Source organism: Lissotriton helveticus, chromosome 3_1 (genome assembly GCF_964261635.1).
Source record: "Lissotriton helveticus chromosome 3_1, aLisHel1.1, whole genome shotgun sequence".
NCBI lineage: Eukaryota > Metazoa > Chordata > Amphibia > Caudata > Salamandridae > Lissotriton > Lissotriton helveticus.
This window is the reverse complement of record NC_136061.1, coordinates 1,533,623,628-1,533,648,421: the sequence shown is the minus strand read 5'-3', so window position 1 is coordinate 1,533,648,421 and position 24,794 is coordinate 1,533,623,628. Positions and strand designations below refer to the sequence as shown.

The 24,794-nt window shown below is 44.3% G+C and overlaps 1 protein-coding gene across 1 annotated transcript in view; it reads left to right on the top strand.

Moving 5' to 3' along the window:
• The window catches only part of VPS11 (VPS11 core subunit of CORVET and HOPS complexes), a 141,414-nt gene that overhangs the window by 45,398 nt on the left and 71,222 nt on the right, over positions 1–24,794 (top strand). Inside the window, exons 3-14 of the mRNA XM_078682206.1 lie at positions 8,956–9,091; positions 9,602–9,765; positions 10,766–11,013; positions 12,368–12,572; positions 13,124–13,275; positions 13,543–13,729; positions 14,084–14,227; positions 18,248–18,430; positions 18,572–18,733; positions 19,328–19,467; positions 23,034–23,236; positions 23,506–23,677. Coding sequence (XP_078538332.1) covers positions 8,956–9,091; positions 9,602–9,765; positions 10,766–11,013; positions 12,368–12,572; positions 13,124–13,275; positions 13,543–13,729; positions 14,084–14,227; positions 18,248–18,430; positions 18,572–18,733; positions 19,328–19,467; positions 23,034–23,236; positions 23,506–23,677 — 2,096 coding nt within the window. The remainder of the gene's footprint in view (positions 1–8,955; positions 9,092–9,601; positions 9,766–10,765; positions 11,014–12,367; positions 12,573–13,123; positions 13,276–13,542; positions 13,730–14,083; positions 14,228–18,247; positions 18,431–18,571; positions 18,734–19,327; positions 19,468–23,033; positions 23,237–23,505; positions 23,678–24,794) is intronic.

Here is a 24,794-nt window from a genome sequence, read left to right as displayed (position 1 = left end):
AAATTGGTGCACTGAGAAATTAGAAGTCTTGAATCAAGGAGACCTGCACAGCTGTCATGGTACTCGTACTTTACTGAATTGTTTGCTGATAATCAAATCCTATTATTCCTATGACTTTGTTCCTTTTTATTGACATTATATGATAGAGGTGGGCGAACCATTGAAGGTTTGAGCCAGATGCTTGGCTCTGGCTCAGTTTGAAATTCTCTTGGATCCTTGAGTCAAAATTGAACCAAGTGTCCATATAGCTTTTATCTACCATCCACACTGTAACCTCACGCACCGAGAATGACAATTTTCATAACTATCGTAAAGGAACGTTTCAATTATATCTAGTACTTGGAGGCCAGGATTAGGCCTACCTAACTTTACTTTATTAACAACCGCCATTTTGCAACTTTAATAACACAAACTACCATTCCCATGATCATGTAGCAAAAACAACAATATCCATTGAGAGAACAGTTCCCGAGCATGCACCAATCAGCAAGACCGAGACCACATCAAAGTCCTTAAATTGTGTCTGTTGGGACTCTTGCATTGCGCGAGTCCAGCCATTACAGGATCCTCATACGTCTTGTTTGCTTGTCTCCATTCCTACAGAAAAGAGAACAAATTTTAGCCAGACCGTGAGAAGGATTGATACCTGCAGAAAAACAGCAGTTAAGATAGTCACAAGACCAATGCATACATTAGGCATCAAAAAAGATCATGACAATACCAACTTATCATACAATAAACAATTTTGAAGACCATAATTTCTAGTCACAGGGGAAGAATCAATCAGTTCCTGATTCACTGGGTGGGATAATCCTCGCCTCGGAGTCCTTCATAGAATTGAAACTTTCCTTTTGCGATAGTGAGGACATTTTTCATTCTGTGTCGGGACTGGCGGTAAGGATTATGCCTGTTCAAAGCTTACTCATTACCAAGTGAGCCATATCCAACACTGGCTTAACCCCTTGGACGCGGCTGGAATTTTGCTCCGGTGCGGCAAAATTCCACGCTTGCGTAGTTCGGACAGCTCCCAGCTGTCCGAAGCACACGACCACCGCGGCGTCGGACGGCTGAGGGCCGTCCGCATGCAAGGGTTTAAAATAGAACCTCTTAAAGGTAGATTTCGAAGACCAGTCCGCAACATTGAGGATATCTTCCAAGCGGACACCTAAGCTAAGCACCTTAGAAGCCATTGCTCCATGAGTCAGATGGGCTCTGTAAATTTGCAGATTGGGGAGAGCAGTTGGCTAGGGAGGTCGACCTCGAAGCTGGGGAACCGGGTTCGAATCTCGGCAATGGCGCTGAACATCCTGTGATTCTGGGCAAATTACTTAATCTCTCAGTGCCTAACAAAAATTAATGTGTGTTCTCATGTAACGCAGCCGGTGCTATGTAAAGCGTTCTGATACCTGAAACCGGGTCAAGTTTGCGCTATATAAAATTCCGTAAAAAGAAAAAATCGATGCCTGCCTTCTGCATCACCCACCTCACCCATCAGGCAATAGTGGGGAAGACACAGCCCTGCTCACATCTCCTCTTATGCCTTTAGACATTGCACTACACCCAACTTAGGAGAATCGGGAAATGTCGGGTAAAAAACTACCCTGGTACTACATTTCATTCTCCAACTGAGCTTAAATGTCACCCCAGAGGAAAGCTCTTTCCTGGACCAAAAACAATGAGGTTGCCACAACGGAAACAGGTTAAGAACCTGATTGGCATCCCAGAGTGCAGAATACCGAAGCTCTGGAGGAAGAGAGAGACTAATCCTTTGTAGAAGACAGCACACAAAAGGATGCTCTTCTATCGAAGAGCCTTCTACCAGGATGGAAGGTATTGACAGAGCGATAGGCCAAGCCCTCTGAGGCCAGATGTGCCAAAAAATTAAAGTCATGGACGATATCTGCTGCCATGGGATCGAGACCCTGTCACAAACACCAACAGGTTTATCTAAGCCAGGCCGATCTGTAACGTTTGATCATGCTGTTGTTCCAGGCCTTTGATACAGTGGATGGTGAAGTTGCTCCGGATTGAGCAGGCGCGCTGGAAAGAGGGGAAAGACGGATTGGAGAATCCCAAGAAAGTTTCAGAAGAACCAGACACTAAACTTAAGACCGCCACACAGTGAAAGGTCTAATAGGCATAGCCCGTCTCTCGACTCCAGTACTGGAAGAAAGCATCCGTGGACACTGCCAGAGGATGGCCTCTCGCACTGAAAAACAAATGGGTCTCTTGCCTGGGAGAGCCGTAAAACTCTATTTGAAAACCCTGCATGGTCTGAAGAACCCACGCATTCCTTATAATGGATGTCCAGGCCGGGGAAAAATTTGCCAGCCGGCCCTCTACCTTAAGAAGGGAGAACACTCACCAGATTTGGTGGAAGCACTTGCCTCTCTGGTTCCTCTGCCTCTGGCGCGTCACCCTCTTGTGGGGTAGAAATTGGTGTTGCATGCCTGATCTTGATATTGACCTCGCAGGGAGCCTTCCCTCTGGGAGTATATTGTGCGTTGTCGCAGCCAGTCGAGCGCCCCCTACCTCGACTTGCCCTGAGGAAAACACTCTCTTGATGGATGACTTCGCTTTGTCAAGTAAGGTAAAGGTGTTTACAAGCTTCCCTAACTCCTTGATAAAGGGTTTCCCCAAATCACCCTCCTTGCGCTGTTGCACCCGCCTCAGACTTTGCCAAATCCCCTTGCTTAGGTTCAACCTTTATCAGCAAGGGGCGGCAATGTTCCGTTGACTTGGATCATTTAGTATTACCCCAAAAAATTATTGCTTGTTAGCCCATCCAGACAAAACCTCTGGAGAAATTAAGGAACTGTACGATTTGGCTTCTTGGTCCATGCCTAGTATCTTGGTATGGGGTCGCAGGTTGTCCAGGAGCTTGTCCTGGCATGTGCGCCATGACATGTTGATTCCCCCTTCTTAGAGTCTTTCATGAACTGAAGAAGCATGGCCGTTTGGGAATAAATATCTGGCTTAAGGGCCACTTTTCCTTGGACGTAAGGACATTCTGAGGCAATTTCTGGACTCCTTCTCCAGCGGCTTCCGAATGCGACCCGCCAAGTAATTTGCAACCTTATCTGACAGGGCCCATTCGAAAGGCAGAGTATGAAGTGTCTCATCTGGGTCCAAAATGTCAGAACTAGCACCCAGGGTGTTGGGGGGGTAGGAGGTGGGGATTGGAGGAAGGAAGCCAGGGGCAGCCTCTTCGTCTGTGACTCTATAATTATCCTCAGCCGGGCGGGCAGGGGACCCCGAGTTGGGGGGTGGGGGGCAGTACACAAACCTGCAGGGTCTCATGAAGTGGGTGAGGAAGAAACAGGCTAGAAACACCCGCTTTAACCTGTCCAAGGCATCCAAATATACACTGGCCTCGTGGCAACATTTTGCTTGTGAGGGGTCAGTCCCATAGGATTGGAGGGAACCTAAAGAGCCATGAGGCACTGCGGGATTCAATTGAGACCCTACTATTTTGGCACATGCTTGTGCACTCTGGAGGGAGAGAGTCTGCTCCAGAAGAGCCAAAGCCTCCGACACTGTTCTGTGAATGGATGTGTCTACAGCGTCGTAGAACTCCTCATCCCAAGGAAGGGAGGAAAGGGGGTCCTCCTCTCTCTTTCCATATTCTATTTTCTCCATTTGAAAGACCTGGGGTCCAATAGGAGCAGTGGTGGGCACAAACGATCAAGCGCTTAATGGAGACTGCGCCAGGACAGGGGCCCTGTGAGGGGCAGGCAAAGTTCTGCAGGTATGGTGGGGGACTGAGTGTTGGCCTAATTCTTCTGTGGGCAAAGCCTCACAGTTGGTGGGTCTAGGCCTGGGGACATCTCACCCCTGGTGCACATTTTAATGGGGTTCTTCCCCTGGGAGCGTGTTCCCGTAGGCTAAATAGACCTGCACTGTAATACAGACCCAAAAGGGGGAAGGGCGTACAACACTTATAAAATACTTGAAATCTGCCCGGTCTGACGGTTCAGACCAACCAATTGGGCGTTACTCTTCAGACAGCAAGGCTTCGGTACTCTGACAGCAAACAGCTCCTATTCCACTGTGAGGGTATTCGGAGCTTGCGTGTTGCCGTGCAATTGATGCATTGATAGGCGGCGGGAGGACCACACCATGGTTTCAACAGTGGCAAAGGAACGCAAAGCGTTCCTGCGGCCAGACACCGTAAATACCAAGCAATGATGAGGCAATATGAACCACGAACACCACACAATGCTAAAACAAAAGAGAAGAGAAAACCGGCACTTATCTTGGCTTGGAGCAGTGAAGAAAGAGGCAGAGGGGACACAGTTGATAGACTATGATGTGGCCTTGGTCTTGCTCATTGGTGCATGCTCGGGGAATGTTGTCCCATTAGATGCTATTTTTGCTACATTCCCAAGGGATCATGGGAATGGTAGTTTGTCTTGATGAAGTTGTGAAATGGCTGCTGTTAATGAAGTGAAGAAAGATCAGCATAGTCCTCGCCTCCAGTCCCGACATAGAATTAAAGACAAAGCATTGACTTTTGATATAAAAGGAGAGAGGGGAAGTGAGCTTATCTAGTGGCTGAATTGCACAACGTGAAACCAGAAAAGCTGGACCAATTCTGGATTCCCTGCTTGACCAATAAATGTAACCCTAAGCAATTGTTTTATTTCATTTGGGCTCCTTTTTCTTCGTCACATATGAGAGCATCTTGAAATAAATTAACTTTGGATGGGTGCTGTACATGATGGGTGCTGAGTCCATTATCTACAATGTTGTTTCATATTTATTTTGAAAGTTTTATATAGCGCGAACAAGATCTTTGCAGATATCAGAGCACTTTACAGACGAAAAGAACAACGTGTGAGCAAATAGTATTGGGGTGGGGAAGGTACATGTGGGAGCATAGACCACCAGCTACATTAATAATGATACAAGTACAAATACAAGTACAAATAATTGATAGCGTAAACACTCAGGCAGGTCATCAACACGAGTCATGCAAAAATGCAAAAAAGGTCAGTAAAACTGAATGAAACAGCGTCTGTAACTAACATCCCCAGTAATAATTCAAGTGTATTTCGCCATGAGGATAGCTTTTACTTCTTTCTTAAAAAGTATGGTAGAGGAGATGAGCCTGATTTCAGGGGGGAGTGAGTTCCAGATCCTGGGTGCCATTCCAGAGAAGGAGCGTTTATACGTTTTTTCCTTACGGAATCTTTGGGGCTTTAGCAGGAGATTGTTTGTGCCTCTAGTGATTCTAGAGCCTCCGGAAATCGACAGCTTTTGGGCGAGGTATCCGGGTGAGCTCATGTGGACAGCCTTGTGCATGATGCAGGCGATTTTGAAATGAATTCTGGCTTCAAAAGGTAGCCAGTTCAGGGCTCTCAGGTCAGGGGAAATGTGTGAGTGTTTTCTTGATCCGGTGATGAGTCTCGCTGCAGCGTTTAGAGAAGCTCTTATGGGTGCCGTGGTAGTTGGGGGGAGACCGCAGAGGGCGATGCTGCTGTAATCTATTCGAGGGATGACTAAAGCTTGTACCGCAGTTTGGAAATCTTTGGCTGGAAGGAAGGGTTTGAGTTTCCTTAAGGTATTGATCTGGTAGTTCGCCCCTTTAGTTGCTTTGTTGATGTGTTCCTGCATGTTGAGGTTGGTGTCAAGTGTTATGCCTAGAGATTTTGCTGAGTCTACAATGGTGGGATGAACATTGAGTGCGGTTAAGTGTTTAAGCCAGATTTGAGTGGTAGTGATCTTCGCAGGAGGTGAGATCAAGAGGAACTCTGTTTTAAGAGCATTGAGCTTGAGATGATTAGCGGCCAACCATGCTTGGGTGCTTCTGATCGTTGAATTCAAGAGCATAATGTCTTTGGGTGATTGTACTTTGAGATAAAGTTGGGTGTCATCGGCATACATGTGGAATTGAACATTGGATGCTTGTAGCAAGGTGGTGAGAGGTTCCATGACTAGGTTAAACAAAGTTGGGGATAGGGAGGATCCTTGTGGGACGCCTAGCGATACCGGTATTGGAGAAGACATCAAGTTGTTACTCTTGAATTTCTGCGTTCTGTTGTGTAGAAAGGACGTGAACCACTTGAGCACAGTTCCAGATATACCCATTCTTGTGTTTAATAGATCAAGTAGGTTCTCATGTTTGACAGTGTCGAATGCAGAGGAGAGATCCAGAAGGATAAGGAGGCAGGTATCGTTTTGATCTAGGATTTGGAGGGCGTCGTCAATTATGTGTATCATAGCAGTTTCTGTGCTGTGGTCCGCTCTGAAGCCTGATTGATGAGTGTTGAGTAGATCAAACTGATTAATGTGATTAGTCAGTTGGGTTTGTGCGCATTTTTCCAGTAGTTTGGCAAGAGTCGGAATATTGGTAATGGGACGGTAATTATTTAGATCGGAGGGGTCGGCTGTAGGTTTCTTTAGTAGAGGTGTGACTTGTCCAACTTTGAGGGAGTCGGGAATGGTCCCTTGTTGAAGAGAGCTGTTGATGATTTTAGTCCAAAGTGGGTGGAGCGACGGGGTAAGGTCTTTGACAGCGTTGGCAGGAAGGGGGTCCGAGAGGTGATTGGCTGGTTTCACAGTGCTGAGCAGTCTACCAATTTCTTCTTCCGAGTAGGTGGCAAAGGATGACCATGTAGCATTGTTTTTTGGTTCAGCGGGTGCTGTGCAGAGCGGTTTGGGATAGAGACTTACGTCAATGAGGAGATCGATCTTTATGTTGTCTGTTTTTTGGATAAAGAAAGAGGCGAAGTCTTCACAGGAGGGTGCTTCGCCCAGAGTACTGAGTGGTTGGGGTTGATCCTTGGATTGCGTTCTGATTAGCTTAAACAGCTTTCTCGGGCGGTTTTTGGCTTGGTCAAGCTGACGGCTGAAGAAATCCGATTTTGTGCGTTTTATTTTCCTGAAGTAGGCATTTCTCTTTTTCTTCAGCGTTTTTAGGTGCAGTGCGGAGGGAGCTGATCTCCAGGTGCGCTCTGCCATTCGCATGGCCCGTCTATCGTCGTTGAGACTCCCGTTGTACCAAGGATTGGACATTTTTGCGGATGCTCTTTTTAGCTGCATAGGTGCAGCTTCATTAACTAAAGAGGTCATAGCGTTGAGATAGTGATCCGTCAAGGCTTGGACATCCGCAACGCCAGTGGGAGGGAGTAATACATTGCAGCTGTTGGGAGGTAGAGAGTTTGGGTTGAGTTTTTTCAAGTCTCTTTTCCAGACTTTGGGTTTGAAGGATTGAACCGGGTTAAATTTGACTTTTTCGTTGATGAAGAACGTGACAATGTGGTGATCTGACCAGTCACAGGGTTTGATAGATTCGAGCTGGATAGAGTCTTCTTTGGCGATGATAAGGTCGATGATAGAGCCTTTCTCGTGGGTCAGGCTGTTGCATATTTGGGTGAGGTCAAGGGCGTCAAGGAAGTTTTTAAGACTATTCACCACCGCGTCATTATGATCGTTCCAGTGGAGGTTAAAGTCACCAAGGTATATTTGTGTGAGTTGTCGCCCCGAATTGGTGGTGATCAAATCCATAATTTGTTGCGCGAAGGTAAAGTTGTCCACTGGTGGATGGTAAATGCCGTGGAGAGAGCATATCGGTTTGCCCTCACTGAGAATATCAAGGCAAATGTATTCACAGGAGGTTGGGGAGGGTAGGGAGGGAGAGGTTACTTTCTTGACAGAGATGTTACTCCTGTGTATACATATATAGCAGAACCCAGCTGGTGCACATGGCAAATGACTTGCCTTTTGGTTCACCAGTGGCATTGTTATCCGGTCAAGGGAAGGCATAAATGTTGCTAAGTTCATGTCTGAAACCCATCACACTCAATAAATGCCTGTCTAAGCAGTGGTATAATCAGATGTGCTAAGGTGAAACGCTTCTACATGTTAATAAAATACTGTTTTTTTAGGTTTTTTTTGTTTTTAAAAAGGCTTTATTAAATTTTTTACATGTTTGTTGCAAGATATCTTTGAAATGAAAGTATTCCTATAAGTGGGGCCTGACACCATCATTTCTTTTTTTCCTTTACTTCAGTTAGATTATAAATAAGTGCTTGCCCGTTTGTTTAACATCCTTCTAAATGTTAGTGCTCAGTCAACTACACAGCAGCCCAGTGCTGCTGTTCACCTGGGACTACATCTAAAGGTCAGGAGTGTTGCAGTTTAAGTATCACTGATATAGACGCTAAAATAGTCTCATTACAAACTGCGCGACCCCAAAGGAGAGAGCAAGTAATCGATCCAAGATACCAGTTCTTGCTCTGCTTCTGGATAAGCAGTAGACTAACCAGGCCATTGTTCACACACAACAATTGGGCTCCTACCTAGCAGTATTTATACAGCCTGATTTGGGAGTATGGGTATGAGTTGCACTATTTGCAGATTATCCTTATGCATGGCTGATAGAATGAAAAATTGTCTCGGAAAGTAGTAAGTGTGAGGACGGAATGTAAGGAATCATGGTTAGGTTTATTTTGATTTTATTTGGTTGTTTTTGTAACGTGTAACCACCCTATGTTAGCCTCAGAAAGCATTGGACTTAATGACCATATAAGTGGAAGCATAATAATGTAATTGTAAGAACCTGGTACTGGAAAACCAGGTAGGATGGAGAATACCAGTAGGTAACCATCTATGTCCCCAAATGATGACAAAACCTTAAAAGGGCAAAAGCCAAAAGAAGATAAGCTGAAAAGGGCGAAACACAAGTTAGTCGCCTGACCATTTGAAGGTGTGGTGAGTTGAACACTTGATCCGAAGTGACAGTCAAAAGGCTTAAGCGTATGTTACGTAGGAATGCTGCTGTGTTTTTGTAACCCACTTCTGGAGAATACATTGACTAATAAGGAAACCCATTTTGTGCTAGTTTTGTTAATTTGCATGGTGTATATAGTTTGTTTTAATATTCTGCTGGGATACCTGATATCTGCTTTCTGATTGCCACAGCTATTTTAACTGTTCATCCATTGGCTGCAGGTGAAGGTGTGGAATCTGGAGAAACGAGATGGTGGAAACCCACTGTGCACCAGAATATTTCCAGCGATCCCAGGAAACAAGCCCACCGTGGTATCGTGCATCAGTGTCCATGAGAACCTCAACTTCATGGCCATCGGTGCGGTTGGAATCCTTCACTTATTCACTTTTTCCTGAGGGAAAGTCTTGTATCTTCCTACTGTCTTTAGCTCCTTCTTGCCTTGCTCTGGCATGTCTTTATTTGCTTTGCCTTCTCTTTTGTATTTTTCATCCTATTATTGTTCAGTAGGAACTACTCTGCTCATTTAATGAAAGTTGCAGACATCGCAGAACATTTGGAGAAGACTTGAGCACACAGTCCTGCCAGATTTAAATATTTTGTCTGTGTCGTAACCGTGCTTTAGATCTCGATGAAACAAGATAGAACATGTTTAGAACAGTATAATTTAGTGAGTCAATCATCCATTGAATTCACTGCTTCAAGATTGTACAGCAGCGGTTCTATGTACTATTAACACGAGCTATTTAGTTAATCCATATTTTGTTATTTCAGTGCATTGTATAACATTACTGGAGAACATCCCAGTTCACTAGCACAAACAATGTGTGAAATTAAGAATATATATCTTTTGTTTCTCTCGTTCATCAGGCTTCACAGATGGCAGTGTCGTCCTCACGAAAGGGGACATCACACGAGACAGGCACAGCAAAACTCAGATTCTACATAAGGGCAGTCACCCTGTCACCGGTCTGGCTTTTCGGCAGGCAGGCAAAACTACCCACCTGTTTGTTGTTACCACAGAAGATGTGCTGGTAAGGTAACCATGTACTAGAACAAATGGTTGGTACAAGCCCCTTCCCCAGCATGCACTAAAGTGTAACACTTCAGTGGGGTTGTGTATCTGATCTCTTGGAGTTAGGATTTGGGGATGAAGCATCTAAAACGTTTTCCAAAGTGTTAGTCACGGGCACTGGTGGGTTGCAAGTTGATTTATTTATGTTTTTATATTTTTGTGGGTCGCGGAAAGCAAAGGCAATAAATAAGATGCCTTTAAATTCTGTTTTTAACTTGTCATATTTTTTGTGCTTTAAAGACAGAGGACCAAATGTCAGGCTGTGTTTCTCACAAATTGGAGCTGATTTTTTAACATGGGGATTGACGTTTACAAACTCCTCACTTTAGAATCGGATAAAGTAAAATTAATTTAGTAACAATGTTGCTGGGGTACAGACTGGGTGAAAGGAAAAGCTCTAGGATTCCTTTTTTTGTAACACACAACAAAATGTAAACACCTGTAAATGAACTGCACACATTCCACAGTTAATAAAACAAGTGAAGCAATTTTTTTTGTAAGTATGATGGAAAGATTATAATAGGATCAAAACCAATGCAATGCACAAATGATAAATATTCACTGAAACCCGAATTCCACACATTATTTGTGGGCAATATAGTTTTATCAATAAAACAGAATGTTTGTGCAAATTTAGTGGCCATTTCAATGGACAAAGGGCTGTCTATAAATGACAGTATGCTACAACCTGATGCTTTCATCACATTAAAAGACCACATGCATCCTGTCCATTAAACTAGGTGGCTAACGAAGGTTTGTGGTTCTAATAATTGGGTCGTGATTCTAAAACGTTTGGGAAGCAGTAGTCTAACCGATTTAGTTTTCTGATTTTAAATTTGGCCTGCCACATTTGCAACGTATTGTAAATTCAGTTTTGTGATAAGTGTTCAGGATAGGCATGACCAAAGTGTGCTGTAACCGGTCTGTAATCTCACCTAATGCCCTTGTTCTCTCCCCAGTCATACGAGCTGTCGGTGAAGGATTACCCCCGCATGGAGCTGGACACGCATGGTTGTGGCCTGCGTTGTTCAGTCCTCAGTGATCCCTCGCAGGACATGCAGTTTGTGGTGGCTGGCAACGAGTGTGTTTACCTGTATCAGCCGGATGAGCGAGGGCCTTGCTTTGCTTTTGAAGGGCAGAAGCTGATTGTGCAGTGGTACCGAGGTTATCTTGTTGTGGTCTCCAAGGACAGCAAGGTTTCCCCCAAGTAAGGACACTTTCTGATCTCAGTTAAAGGTGTGTTCTAGGAACTTTCAGTGGCTATTTTATCTTTCATTTTGCTTTGGAATAGGTGATCAAGAAAGCTGTACATTTTAGAAATGAGGAGCAAAATACAAACTTGGCAAGAATAGGAAAGCCAAACTATTTGTGTTACCATCTTGAAACAAAAGTGTGGTACAGATTTTTTTTTAAATCAGGACATTATTTGGTAGGGTTTTTAGAAAACCAGGCAGTGCTTAATGGCAAGTATTGCTGGAAAGTTGGTGAAAATAGGGGACCTTTCCAACATGTGTATGTAATTAACTAGCAACTGTACCAGACATTGGTAAATAAAAGACTAATACAGTGTTTCTGGACCAGAGCTGCTGTGCGACTTAAAACAAGGTAACGGACGAAATACACCCAAACTGTAGAGTGAAAAAGAAATGTAATTTTAACGCAAAGTACAATAACCGGGCAAACTCTGATTGACCAGTGAGTTAGCAGCCACATCGTACAGTCAGCTAGCTCATGGGGCAAGAGGATCGAAGCATGACGGGGATATTCAACCATTAGACAGGATTCTAGACATCACTTGGACTAGCAGCATAGCACATATTTACTCCATAATACAGCTCAGCTGTGTTAAATTATAACCAAAGCATCCATGCGATCAGACCAGCACACCTTTAAAACCATTAAGTAAAAACAGTTGATGATTTTTAGGTGAATACCCATGGAACAGCTGCAGATAAGGACCTAGCTTTGGGTAGCAGACTGCCCTATGAACTCAGCAAGAACGCTGAATTGGGAAAGGCCCCAACTGGCCTAGAAGAGGTAGCTAGATTCAGAATTGCCCCACTGTAGGAGTTTGTAAAGCAACAGCCTGGGTTCGTAAAATCCATCCTTAGAGCCTGGATGCAAGAGCACAGTCCTTTTAATATTGAGGGAATCAAATACTCTTTAGCAGAGCACTTTTCTCCTAGAATGTACTTTTGGCCCTTGCTTGCAATTGAAGCTGACCGCCTTCCTTTTGGTGGCCTGTATGCATGCAGCTACTGACACACGCTGTGTCTGTCCAGAAGTGTTGATGGTTACGGGTCTTAAACAGTTTGAAATGATTAAATCCTTAGTGTTTTTGTATTGTATTATCCTGTAGCGTCTAAAAAGAGTGCAAACTCCAGCGACTGCAACCTCTCTGGAGGCCGGACAAAGCACCTCCAGACCCACTGGCCCAGTTCTCTGCCTGTTCTATCTTAGTGCTACAAAGGATTAGCTGTTGTGTGATTTCTGGCTTAAAGGCTTGTGATTTGAATGCCAGTGTCAAGCTGCATGCCAATTTTTATCTCCTTGGCTTCTAGGTCCGAGTTTGCAGGGAGAGCAGACGTTCAGAATTCAGACAAGCAAACATTGACCATTTACGATCTGTACAATAAGTTCATCGCCTACAGCACTGTGTTCGAAGATGTGATCGATGTACTGGCTGAGTGGGGGTCGCTTTATGTGCTTACCAGGGACGGCAAGGTTCATGTGCTGCAGGAGAAGGACACGCAGACCAAGTTAGAGGCAAGGCCTTCATTCCATTTCATGTTGGCGTGCATGTCGAGTCTTGCTTTCTTGCGACAGTCGATTGTGACACCACCCAGTGTTGACTTTTTTGAAAGTTGTGCTTAGCAAGATTTGAAAATTTAAGATTTCTGAATACAGATTTTATAAGGTAAAAGCAGATACACATTATGTGAGGTCAGTTTTTTGTTATTACAGTACTGCGTTGCTATATACCTTTGTACATTATAACCAGATTTTCAGGTTGCTAGATGTTTGTCTTTTTGAGGTCCTTCTGATTTTGGATCCCTGAATACTTTGAAATTAAATATGCAAACAATAGCCAATTCTTCCACTTCATACAAATTACATGTATTCTTTACTTTTTCAATGTCATTTTCCTTTTATTTTACTTCTGGAGTGAATTAAAGTTAAATTTTTCTAGGCTTGACTATACTAGAGCAGAATGCTGTTAGGAGAGAGAGGGCTTCTGGAATAGGATTCGTGAAACGTGCTGTTCTTGTGTAGTTACACCCCTTGTGCTTTTTCCTATGTTACTCTGGCCTTTGTAGATGCTTTTCAAGAAAAACTTGTTTGTGATGGCCATCAACCTTGCTAAGAGTCAGCATCTAGACAGCGACGGCCTATCTGAGATCTTCAGGCAGTATGGAGACCATCTGTACAACAAGGGTGACCACGACGGGGCCATCCAGCAGTACATCAGGTAAAGGTGATGGTGGAATGGAAGTAACCCATGGTGAAAAGTACACACTAATGAGTAGAACTGGTGGGGCTGCCACAGAATCTGTTGTTGGTTGACTCCAGATTGGAGTTCTGTATTTTGATACAGTTTCAATGATTGTGCCCGTGTACATGCTTGCTGCCTCCTTTCTGTGTTGAATTGCACCTCTCTCAAGGCTTTTAGTAGTTTGTTATTTCGCTTCTTGTGCAACATTTTATATAATCCTTTTTTTCTGCCTTTTCTTGGAAGGACCATTGGGAAGCTGGAACCTTCTTATGTGATCCGGAAGTTTCTAGATGCTCAGCGCATTCACAATCTGACGGCTTACCTGCAGGCACTGCACCTCCAGTCGCTCGCTAATGCCGACCATACCACACTGCTACTTAACTGCTATACGAAGCTGAAGGACAGTGCCAAGCTGGAGCAGTTCATCAAGGTGAGAAAAAAGGGTGCTGGGAGAGGGAGGTGTCAGAAAAGCGGCCAACCATGAGCTGCTTACCTGGTCTACCTGCATTCATTCCACATTACCACATGGCGACTATCAAGGAGGGTAATCTTAAATCCAAGAGAGAGAAAGAATAATGGGGGAATATAAAGTTGAACTGTAAGCCAACCAGAGAGCATCTGGAAGGCAGGGCAAGTTGTCATTTGATTGATCACATAGAATGGGCCATGTCCTGGAGATAATTGTTTGAAGTGCATTTGGGTTTAGAGGGCAAGGCATGTTTTGTATTTCTGGTTCTTCTTTATGATGCCACTACTCACTAACAATTACTCCTGTTGCCTTCAGACCAGTGAGAGTGAAGTGCACTTTGATGTGGAGACGGCGATAAAGGTACTGCGGCAGGCGGGATATTACACGCATGCTGTGTACCTGGCTGAGAAGCATGCACACCACGAGTGGTACCTGAAAATCCAGCTGGAAGATATCAAGGTGAGGGGGCTTGGGCTTGGTAAAGGTTCCACAGTCCATGGTGTCTTATGGCCCAGTATCAACATATTGGAGAGAGATGAAGACCTTGTTCTTGGCAGTCCATTTATGGCATTCGAAGGGACTATTCTGGGCTTCTAATACGAGAGGAAGGTTTTTCACGTTGCAGAGTGGTACCCTATATGGTGTTTGGGCCTTGCATTACGGTACTGTGGACAGGGATCCATGATCTAGGCAGAGCAGAGACGTTGACGGTGTCTGAGTGAGCAGCATATTGAGTAGACAATCTTGTACATGGCTGAGGATCATCGAGTCCTGAAGCCCTGGGAGCGAGGGATACCAGGTACTTGCCAGAGTATCAGCATTCAATATATCTTTGGGTCATACGCTAAGGTATCTGTGAGAGGAAGGAGACTCTGTGTCTGGTAGACTACCAATATTAATGGCATCATGGCAGGTCTCATGAGCCATGGGATGGTGGAGAGAGAGACATACACACAAGGTACTGTGTAGAGCATCAGCATTCATGGTGTCTGGTTATGTGGTAAGGTATTTAGGTAAGAGGGAGGCTGTTCTGTCGAGCATCAGCATTCAGGTTTAGGGAGCTCATTCGCTAGGGTATGGTTGAAAGAGGGAAAATATTTCTAGAGCATCTACATTCATGTTGTCTTGGGTATTTTGTGCTAAGCTGTGGTGGTTATGGGTAGGAAGGCTTTGTAACTGTAAAGCACCCATGTTTATTCTGTAGTACATTTCACAGAAAAAATAAAACATTCATAAAGTTAAAAATATAAAAAGACAGTAACTAATATTTATTGACTCTAGAGAGTAAAACACCGTTAGCTCCAGTCCATGAATTATGTTTGGTTTTAACAAATATTGGATTTACGAAATTCTCATGTTGCATTCTGAAGAGAAGACAAATAGTTAATGCATTACATCATGTAACGGGCAAGAACTGACACTTTCGATTATTATGCTGAGACAAATTAGAAGTCCGTATGTTATCGGCCATTGGGACACTCCCTATTTTAAAATTGAGAAAACATTGAATGTACATATCCAGTTTTGTTTTACATTATACCTCCATCCCTATTTCTGTAAGTGAATAGTGCAATGGCAATAGCCTTCTGATTTTAATACCATGATTGAAAACTAAGGAATCAAGCTACAGTATGCCCTGATTTTTTTTAATCCAATTTTTATAACCTAATTGGAACATGTTAGTTTCAGTTTTTATGTTTCAACATTTTGTAGCATTGTTAACTGCAACTATAAATGAAGTTACGCTGCATTTCAAGCGAACCATAAATGTATAGATTATGCTTATCTGTCGGGGTAAGCTTTTCTAAATGAAAACGAAGTGTGCAATATTTGTGCCATGTCCCAAACAATACTGTTACTAAACTGTACTGGGAATGGCCTTACTAGATCAACTCCTTATGATAAGGATGATTTTCCTGAGCTAGTTTATTTCAAGGTATAGTATTCAGATATCATAAAACACTGCAAGGATGCTGACTTGCCAAATATCCCTTTTTTCCCTTTGGCAATATTTTGACCGCTGTTTACCACCTTCACACACTTTTGGATCATCACATTTACAGTTGGCACACCTGACCGTCTCTCTGTGCGCTCTGCGGAGCAGCCAAGGTTTGGATTAGCATGTATTCTGAACCACATTATGACCCACTGATAAATTCTCTCTTCAGAGAACATACTATATGAATAATAAGTTGCATGAAAAAAAAACACAGAAACACAATATCCTGAAAAAATCTAATATTTCTTGGGCACTCTACAGTACGTGAAATGTAAACGGTAACAACATCGTTGTTCCTAGACTGAGAGGCCAGTGTCTGTCTTAGCTGTCTTCAGCGGGGGCACAAGGAGGGCCAGGACATTTACAGCAGGGGCACTGACCCCAATTTCTCCCAGTGACACTGCTAATAGTAATTGGTACATCTTGTGGCCCCTCAGCCTTGTAAGCCTTGGATGATGTGCTGCATTAAGCTATGTCCTCCTCATTTGTGTGAATATAACTCTGAATGTTTGCTCTGATGACCTTGGTAACCTTTTTTGTACAAATGATCAAAATAAATTCCCCTTTTCGTTCCCCAATTAACACTGAGGGCCTGGTTACAAGTCTGGTGGTCTGAGGACTGCCAGACTTGTGGTGGCGGATCCAGCCCCTTTAGTTAACCGGAGTTGGGCGGTCGGACCGCCCTGGGACCGCCGGCTCCGCCAGGGAACCCTGGCATTGGAGCAGCAGTCCCGCAAAGCATATTAGGAGTTTCCTCTCCTCCGGGGTTTCCATCGAGGTTCGTCCTCCATGTATCTTGGAGGAGAGGAAACCAAGAGGGCCCTAAAGGGTGGATGCATGCATGTGGATGCACACGGGGGGCATAACATGTGCCCCCCTGTCTGCATGCACATAGGTTCCTGCACTGCATGGACTTCCGAGTCCATGCCGTACAGGAACCTTGTAGTGTGGTCCTATTGCAGTGCCCTTTTCAAAGGGACCGCTGCCTTTGAAAGAGGCACATCCATGGGACCGCTGCCCACATACCAGACTACTTAAAGTCCTAATCTGGTAGGCGGGCAGCAGCGACCTTCAACGGTGGGGCGGTTTGCACCGCTGTGCCGCAGCTCCACCAAAAGTCATAATCGGGGCCTGAATGTTTTAGCATCTTGATTAGGGTCGTTCTAGCAACACGAGTACAAAAGGGACCTCGGGTTGCCCTGGCTTAGGTTCTTCTGTATCCTGTTGCAAGCTTGTGCTACTATATTTTAATCAGCCTGATCACTATATATATATATATTTTTTTTTTTAAACCTAAGTAGATGTTTTCTCTATCCTCGTTGATTTATATTCCATAAAGCTCAAATTTGGCACCATGTGGTAAGACAAAGAGAAAGCTTGTATTATCTCGGGTACTTTATGTATCAGATAGTGACACCTTTCAGTCGTGCCCAGTTGTCCGACACATTTGATCATGAGTACACTCAACAACTCCTCCAGAGTTCATTTTGTGTGTTTAAGCGTTATTGCTCACCTTGTCGGCATTAACTGTTATTTACTCTCATCCCACCCTCCCCCCGACAATTCTGAGCCCAGGCATTCAATATATCTTTGGGTCACACGCTAAGGTATCTGTGAGAGGAAGGAGACTCTGTGTCTGGTAGACTACCAATATTAATGGCATCATGGCAGGTCTCATGAGCCATAAACAGCCGCTAATGCCGCGCAGGTGCGGGCAACGAAGCTATGGGCACCTCTCTCGCACGCCAGAGAAGCGCGCTGAAGGGAAAACAGCTTTTCTTTTCTCTTCAGCTTTTGGTCTGTCCAGGTGCTGCAGCTGAAAGAAAAGTCATTCTCCTTTCCCTGCAAAGGGGTGTCTGCCCTACCTGTGGCTTTGCTGAAAGCTATTCTGGTCAGCCACAGAAGACGAGGAAAGTGTTTTTTTACTTGCGCAACTTAAGACTTTCTGTCATCGAGGCCACAAGAGCTGGCATTCCACATCAGGAAGGGAAGGTGCCTGTCCTTTCTGCAGCAGCACTTGGAGAGGAAGAGCTGCACAGAAGTGAAGAGACTGACTGCTTCATGACAGGGCTGCAGCACACCGGAGGGACTTTGGAAGCTGGTAGTCACGGTATACTCCCGGGGCATGAGTAGCAATGGCCCACGAGGGAGCGTTTGATTGGCTTGTCAGCGCCCGACATTCCAACCTAAGTGATAATCTATGATCTTGATTGATTTCTTTCACCATGACAACTTGTGGGTCTGTGCCCGGAATGGTAAATGTCCGATCAATCACAACCGGGGTCAAGGTCACTTAGATCTTCTAGCAAGACAACTTTGTAGCCATATGTTGTTAATATCTAAGTGAGTGTAGATGTGGAAGTGCCCTGGCGCCTAGTGGCTCCTGGGCTAATCTCCCAACACTTGACCATTCATAGTAGGCAAATTTGGCATTTCACGTCCATAATGTCCTCCGCTTCCACACCATTTTGTTCTTGCAGAATTACCAGGAGGGCCTGCGGTATATTGGGAAGCTGCCTTTTGCTCAAGCAGAGAGCAACATGAAGCGTTACGGCAAGATTCTCATGGGGCAGGTGCCAAATGAGACTACTCAGCTGCTGAAAGTGCTGTGCACCGATTACCAACCCGATGGCGAAACCTCTGGAAGAACAGAAAGGAAAAGGGTAAGGCACCTCCATATTGTCAATGCTGTACAAGGGTGGGTTTCATCTGAAAAGATGGACAGCAGAATCTGTAAATCTTTCTAGTCCACATCCGTTCCACAGTGAAATGCATTGTCAACTAACTGCTTGTGTCTGTTGTAGGCCAACTCAGAGGAGTTCATTCCAATATTTGCCAACAATCCTCGGGAGCTGAAAGCTTTCCTGGAGCACATGACCCAAGTGCAGTCCAACTCGTCACAGGGCGTGTACGACACGCTACTGGAACTGCGGCTGCAAAACTGGGCACATGAGGAGGACCCCCAGGTGAGTCCACATGCAGCGATTATGAAATATGTTGCCTTGCACAGTCCACAATTAGTTACAATCTGAGGTGCAAAGTCTCCAGACAGCAATTTTCTGATTCACTGGCTGATTGTATTCTTTCTTTTATGAAATTCACAAATATGCTCAGTACGGACTTCTCAGCAAAGGCGTTCTTCAAATACCTGCTTTGCAGTCGCACTCGCATCTGTCTTTGGGCACCGGCTCCCCACACAATTACACTTGCATCAAGTGAAGGTTGCTAAGCAGGCAGGCCGCTTTTCACATAGATCTGCATTCATATCCTGCACAGGAATGCAAGACAGACTGCCTGCTCTGTGCTGAGTGGCTAGCAGGTGGTTGGCATCATACAAATGTGAAAATGCATATTGTAAGCTCCTTACACTGTGGCGGAGTAGGTGATCCTCTGGAGGGGGGGGGGGATTGGGCAGACTGCTGGTTTCACCCATGGCAGAGCTCCAATCTTCTGCGCAACCTATTGAGGAGTAGTATTAATATGGACACTCTTCATATTCTCTCACTGCAGCTCTGTGGTCTGATTCCTGTTTGTCCTTCTTTCATGTTTATTTCTTACAGGTGAAAAAGCAGCTGCAGGCTGAAGCCATCTCGCTGCTGAAGAGCGGGAGGTTTGTGACCGTCTTTGACAAGGCCTTGGTCCTCTGCCAGATGCACAACTTCAAGGACGGAGTGCTATACCTCTATGAGCAGGGCAAGCTGTAAGCTTTCACTTCTTTCCTCTGAGCATGGAAAAATTGTAACTGATGTTCTCTGCATGGCTTGTAAAATCCTTGCTGTCCTGCCCTTGTATGTTTTTGTGGATAGCCTAGTACATTATTTCTACTCCTGAAGACTGAAAAGTTGTGCATGTCTACTGGAGGTAATCCTGTTTGCTGATGTGGGGAATTGAAGCTGTGCTGTCGTGTCTAAAGGACGGGCAAAGGGGACAACTAGGCACCATCATCTGCTTCAGGCCCCCACCATCCCTTGTGCTGCCTAGTGTGAAATGGCACATCAACTAGCCACTGTTCCATCAGTATACAAGTGACTAGGAGTACTTTGGACGTTGGAGTGTGCCCTTACTCCCGGGCACTGTGACTGAACACTTGGTTAGCTTTCTTGGGACACCACAAGAGATCCTAGAAAAAAGGGTTACTTAACCATAAAGAAAGATTAATACTTGATTTATTTTGGGTAGTGGGTCTTTTGGCACCCTTCGACATCTTTTGGGGTTTGCAGCAGGTGCACAGAAGCATTCCTGAGCATATCACAGACTCTAAAAGTGAAATAAATAACTGAATACTGCAAGTTACAGGACATTCTTTTTTTGCCTTTGATGACTTGTAAAAAGACTGCAAAGTACTGTGACCTCTACTTCTGAACAGAGCTGAATGCAGCTGAACTTTACCCCATAGGATAACATTCACCGTAGGGATCATTGTTAAACTATAGTATTGCACCAACAGGAAAAAAGACTGGCTTTATATTTTAAGTGTAGAACACTTACTTACCTGTAAACAACACCATTTTCTTTTACAAAGTAAAAAACGGTCTTGATATTGAAGTTCTTACCCTATATTTGATGTTTCACACCATTTCAGAGTCTCTAAATTGGCACCTCCTTCCTGGAGTAAGTCTCGACTGCTTGACTTCGCTACCCTGAGAGAGTAAAGGCTGAAAGGGAGGCCTTGTTGACCAGTTGGAATGTGACAATACTGTAGCACTAGTCGTTAGCAACGTCTCACTATTACTACTTACTTGTCTCTCTGACTGCTGTTTGACCAAAGAAAAGGCCTCTACTTGCTCTTCTGATTTTGTTCTGTGGGCCAGACAAATGATCATCTTGTGCTCTTCCTTCTGAGTAGGCTTTCCCAATAATATGTGTTCCATGAGCAGAGCAAAGTGAAAACTTGTGAAAATTATTTTGAAAAACAGAGCTCATAGTTCTTCTGTAACACTCTGTTCTTCACAAGAGATGGTCTGTAAGCTGGTGCGTCCTTAGACAGACCTCTACATCATGGAAGGACAGTGTGAAAACTGGCGATAGCCTCTCGTCTAGGAGCACGGCAATGTAGAAGCCGACACTTTCTCAGTGATACAAACTTTATAGACAAGAGCAGGGCAGAGCATAAATGGTGCTTTCTCTGTGGTGAAATAGAGTGTTTTCCCTTGGCACAATTCATTTGTTAAGCCCACATCTTAATTTTGAACACTTTGACATTTAAACAAGATAAAACAAACCAATACGTATGTAAAAAAACTTGTACAAATGTATTATTATTAAAAACATAAAGGATCACAAGTTAAAAAATATGGTAGTACCATATTACAAATGATATTCAAAAGGGGAGAAAGAAAGCGGAAAACCTTTTCTTCCAACAGTATGAAATCCAACCCAACACAATATAATGAGGAAAAATTAAACACGAATCCAACTGACAATACAAAATAAATTAATCAAATTCTGCTACAGCACATCAGAGAGAGACACATAAAGACAATACAGTTTTGTCATTACAGCTATAGCACACCGAGTGTATAAATCTCAGGCTGGCAATCTTGGGTACATATACTTATTGTACTTTACAAAATTGACACGGTTACTCAGTTGTGCAGTTCGTTTTGCGTCGACGCGTTTCGATGGCTTATTTAATTTTCTTGCCATCTTTTTCAAGACTGTTATATTTCGTCTCTCTTTATCTGCGGCACTGGATGGTTGCCTTAAACTTAGGAAGGTCCTTTTATTTCATACTCGGGAGGGACTTCTCTGGTTATCCTGCACAGGCATATTATAGGGCAGGGCTATTCTTTATTCATGCTAGGGAATTCCTTGTTGTTTGTTCTTTTCCAATGGTAAAATCAAGCGTCCTGCACAGGGGTTATCTGTGTTTAATGTTGTCTATTTGGCGATAAACCACTGGTCGCGACTGCTGGAAGGGGCGGCCCGCTCTGTTCTAATTTGGCTTATATCTTACTCCTCGAGTAGCAGAGTTTATGAGGGAGTGGATACTTGGCTGCACCCAGTCTTTTGTTTTCTGTCTCTCGAAATTCGGCAGCTATCGTGTCTCCACTCCCGGCCGGTCTCGGTCATACGTCGGATTCTCCCGTGGTGTTTCTTCACCACGGGAGAATCCGACGTATGACCGAGACCGGCCGGGAGTGGAGACACGATAGCTGCCGAATTTCGAGAGACAGAAAACAAAAGACTGGGTGCAGCCAAGTATCCACTCCCTCATAAACTCTGCTACTCGAGGAGTAAGATATAAGCCAAATTAGAACAGAGCGGGCCGCCCCTTCCAGCAGTCGCGACCAGTGGTTTATCGCCAAATAGACAACATTAAACACAGATAACCCCTGTGCAGGACGCTTGATTTTACCATTGGAAAAGAACAAACAACAAGGAATTCCCTAGCATGAATAAAGAATAGCCCTGCCCTATAATATGCCTGTGCAGGATAACCAGAGAAGTCCCTCCAGAGTATGAAATAAAAGGACCTTCCTAAGTTTAAGGCAACCATCCAGTGCCGCAGATAAAGAGAGACGAAATATAACAGTCTTGAAAAAGATGGCAAGAAAATGAAATAAGCCATCGAAACGCGTCGACGCAAAACGAACTGCACAACTGAGTAACCGTGTCAATTTTGTAAAGTACAATAAGTATATGTACCCAAGATTGCCAGCCTGAGATTTATACACTCAGTGTGCTATAGCTGTAATGACAAAACTGTATTGTCTTTATGTGTCTCTCTCTGATGTGCTGTAGCAGAATTTGATTAATTTATTTTGTATTGTCAGTTGGATTCGTGTTTAATTTTTCCTCATTATATTGTGTTGGGTTGGATTTCATACTGTTGGAAGAAAAGGTTTTCCGCTTTCTTTCTCCCCTTTTGAATATCATTTGTAATATGGTACTACCATATTTTTTAACTTGTGATCCTTTATGTTTTTAATAATAATAAATTTGTACAAGTTTTTTTACATACGTATTGGTTTGTTTTATCTTGTTTAAATGTCAAAGTGTTCAAAATTAAGATGTGGGCTTAACAAATGAATTGTGCCAAGGGAAAACACTCTATTTCACTTTGAATAAGTACCCTACTCCCCTGGTTTTAAGGGGTCTCTCTCATTCAAATTAAATGCTTTCTCTGTGGTCCCATCACATCCACGACTGAGTTAATTCCGCCACTCCAGTCTGTTTCCTGCAGTGTTGCTTTTGACAATCCTAACCAATATGTATCTTCCTTGGTAAAGAGCTGCCCCTAACCTCTGCGGCTTCCATCCATAGGTTCCAACAGATCATGCACTACCACATGCAGAATGAAGAGTACCGCAAGGTGATTGAGGTCTGTGAGCTCTACGAGGACCAAGAGCCGTGCCTCTGGGAGCAGGCCCTCAGTTACTTTGCCCGGAAGGAGGAAGACTGCAAGGAATACATCACAGAAACGCTCCAGCACATTGAGAAGAAGAACCTGATGCCGCCGCTCCTGGGTAAGAGTTGTCTTTCACCCTGGTAAGCTGGGTTTATACTCCCCTATCTCATTTACTCTAGCAACACACCACTGGGTCAATGAAGTAGGGTTAAACGCTACTCTGATTCCCTAATCTAATCCAATGTCACTGCCAGGTTGGAGACAGGCCAAGTGTGTCTCTGGCTGAAATAGCATGGCCATCGGGTACCCGCACTGGTGAATATGCTTGTCTCGAGCCCATAGCCTCCGTCTTCCATTGCCATCTAAGTTGCTGTTCTTGCTTTTCAGTGGTTCAGACTTTGGCCCACAACTCCACGGCTACTCTCTCTGTCATCAAAGATTACTTGATCAACAAACTGCAGAAGCAGAGCGAACAGACCGAGGAGGACGAGCAACTGATCCAGAAATACCGCCAGGAGACTGCTCGGATCCGCCAGGAGATGGAGGAGCTCAGGACCAGGTGAGTGCAGAGCTCTTCACGAAAGGACATCCAGGGTGTTAGTGTCTGTATTACTGTAACACGTGATGTGGTTACTCCTTTGATCCATCTGCGCACTGAAATACCGCTGGGAATCGTTGGTCTCTGTTAAGGGGAGGTGGCAGAGCTGGAGTAGGGACATAGGTGGCATGGTAATTCTGCTTTATAAAAGTGCTAGGTATCTTCGCCTGGTTACTTTGGAAAGTTTTACGGGTGCAACAGAATGTAAACATGAGACAGAAGAACAATTAACATTGTCAGACATGCTTCACTTGCTGCTCTGTTCTGTGTTGAGATCTGTTGAATGCATTGTCATAATAGTCGAAGTGGAGTGACCTTAACTAGAGGAGGGTGTTGCTCCAAAGCCTCTAAGGAAGCCCTTGCCCGTCCTGTGATCTCCACATAGAGATAATGATCAGTACACAACTATTTTCCAGATCTTAAACCGCCTGCATTTTCCATATGTTAGTCCGGTTGTTTCTTAGTCTGAGTCTGCGCCACATCATTTACTGCAGTCTCTGAGCCTGCCTTTGTGTCCCTGTTCCCTTGCACTCTCCACCTCTCTCATGTAGGCAGCCTTTGTATTCACTGCTCCCAATGCCCATCTATTACACAAAGTCAGTTTGATGTTCTTCAGATCAGAGTAGATCCCCCGACTATTGAGCCAGTACAATTGTTGGGGAGGGACAATCGGGAGAATATATTCGGGGATATGCTTCAGATGCACTTTGTCTCTCTTTCCAAGTGGGAGATCCCACGCACAGGTTTGTGTTTATGCAGGGGTATGGATGTATGTCTTTGTAGGGATATCGGTGTGTCTTTGCAGAGGTGAGGGTGCAGGTATCTGTTTTGTTTATGCCTCTAGGTGTGTGCATGCACTGGTGCGGAAGAGGGTGTATTCGTATTTCTGTACAGGCTGTGTATCTAGTAAGGTAGTGCGTGTTTAGGTATGTCTGCAAGATGTGTGTGTGCACTGAGAAGTGTGCCTCTCCAGGGTGGATGTGTATGTTTTTTAAGGGAGCAGATTTCTAGCTGGTAAGGTGTATCTTTCAGAAAGGAATGTGTCATTGCAGAGCGTATGTGTCTGTGCAGGGTGGTT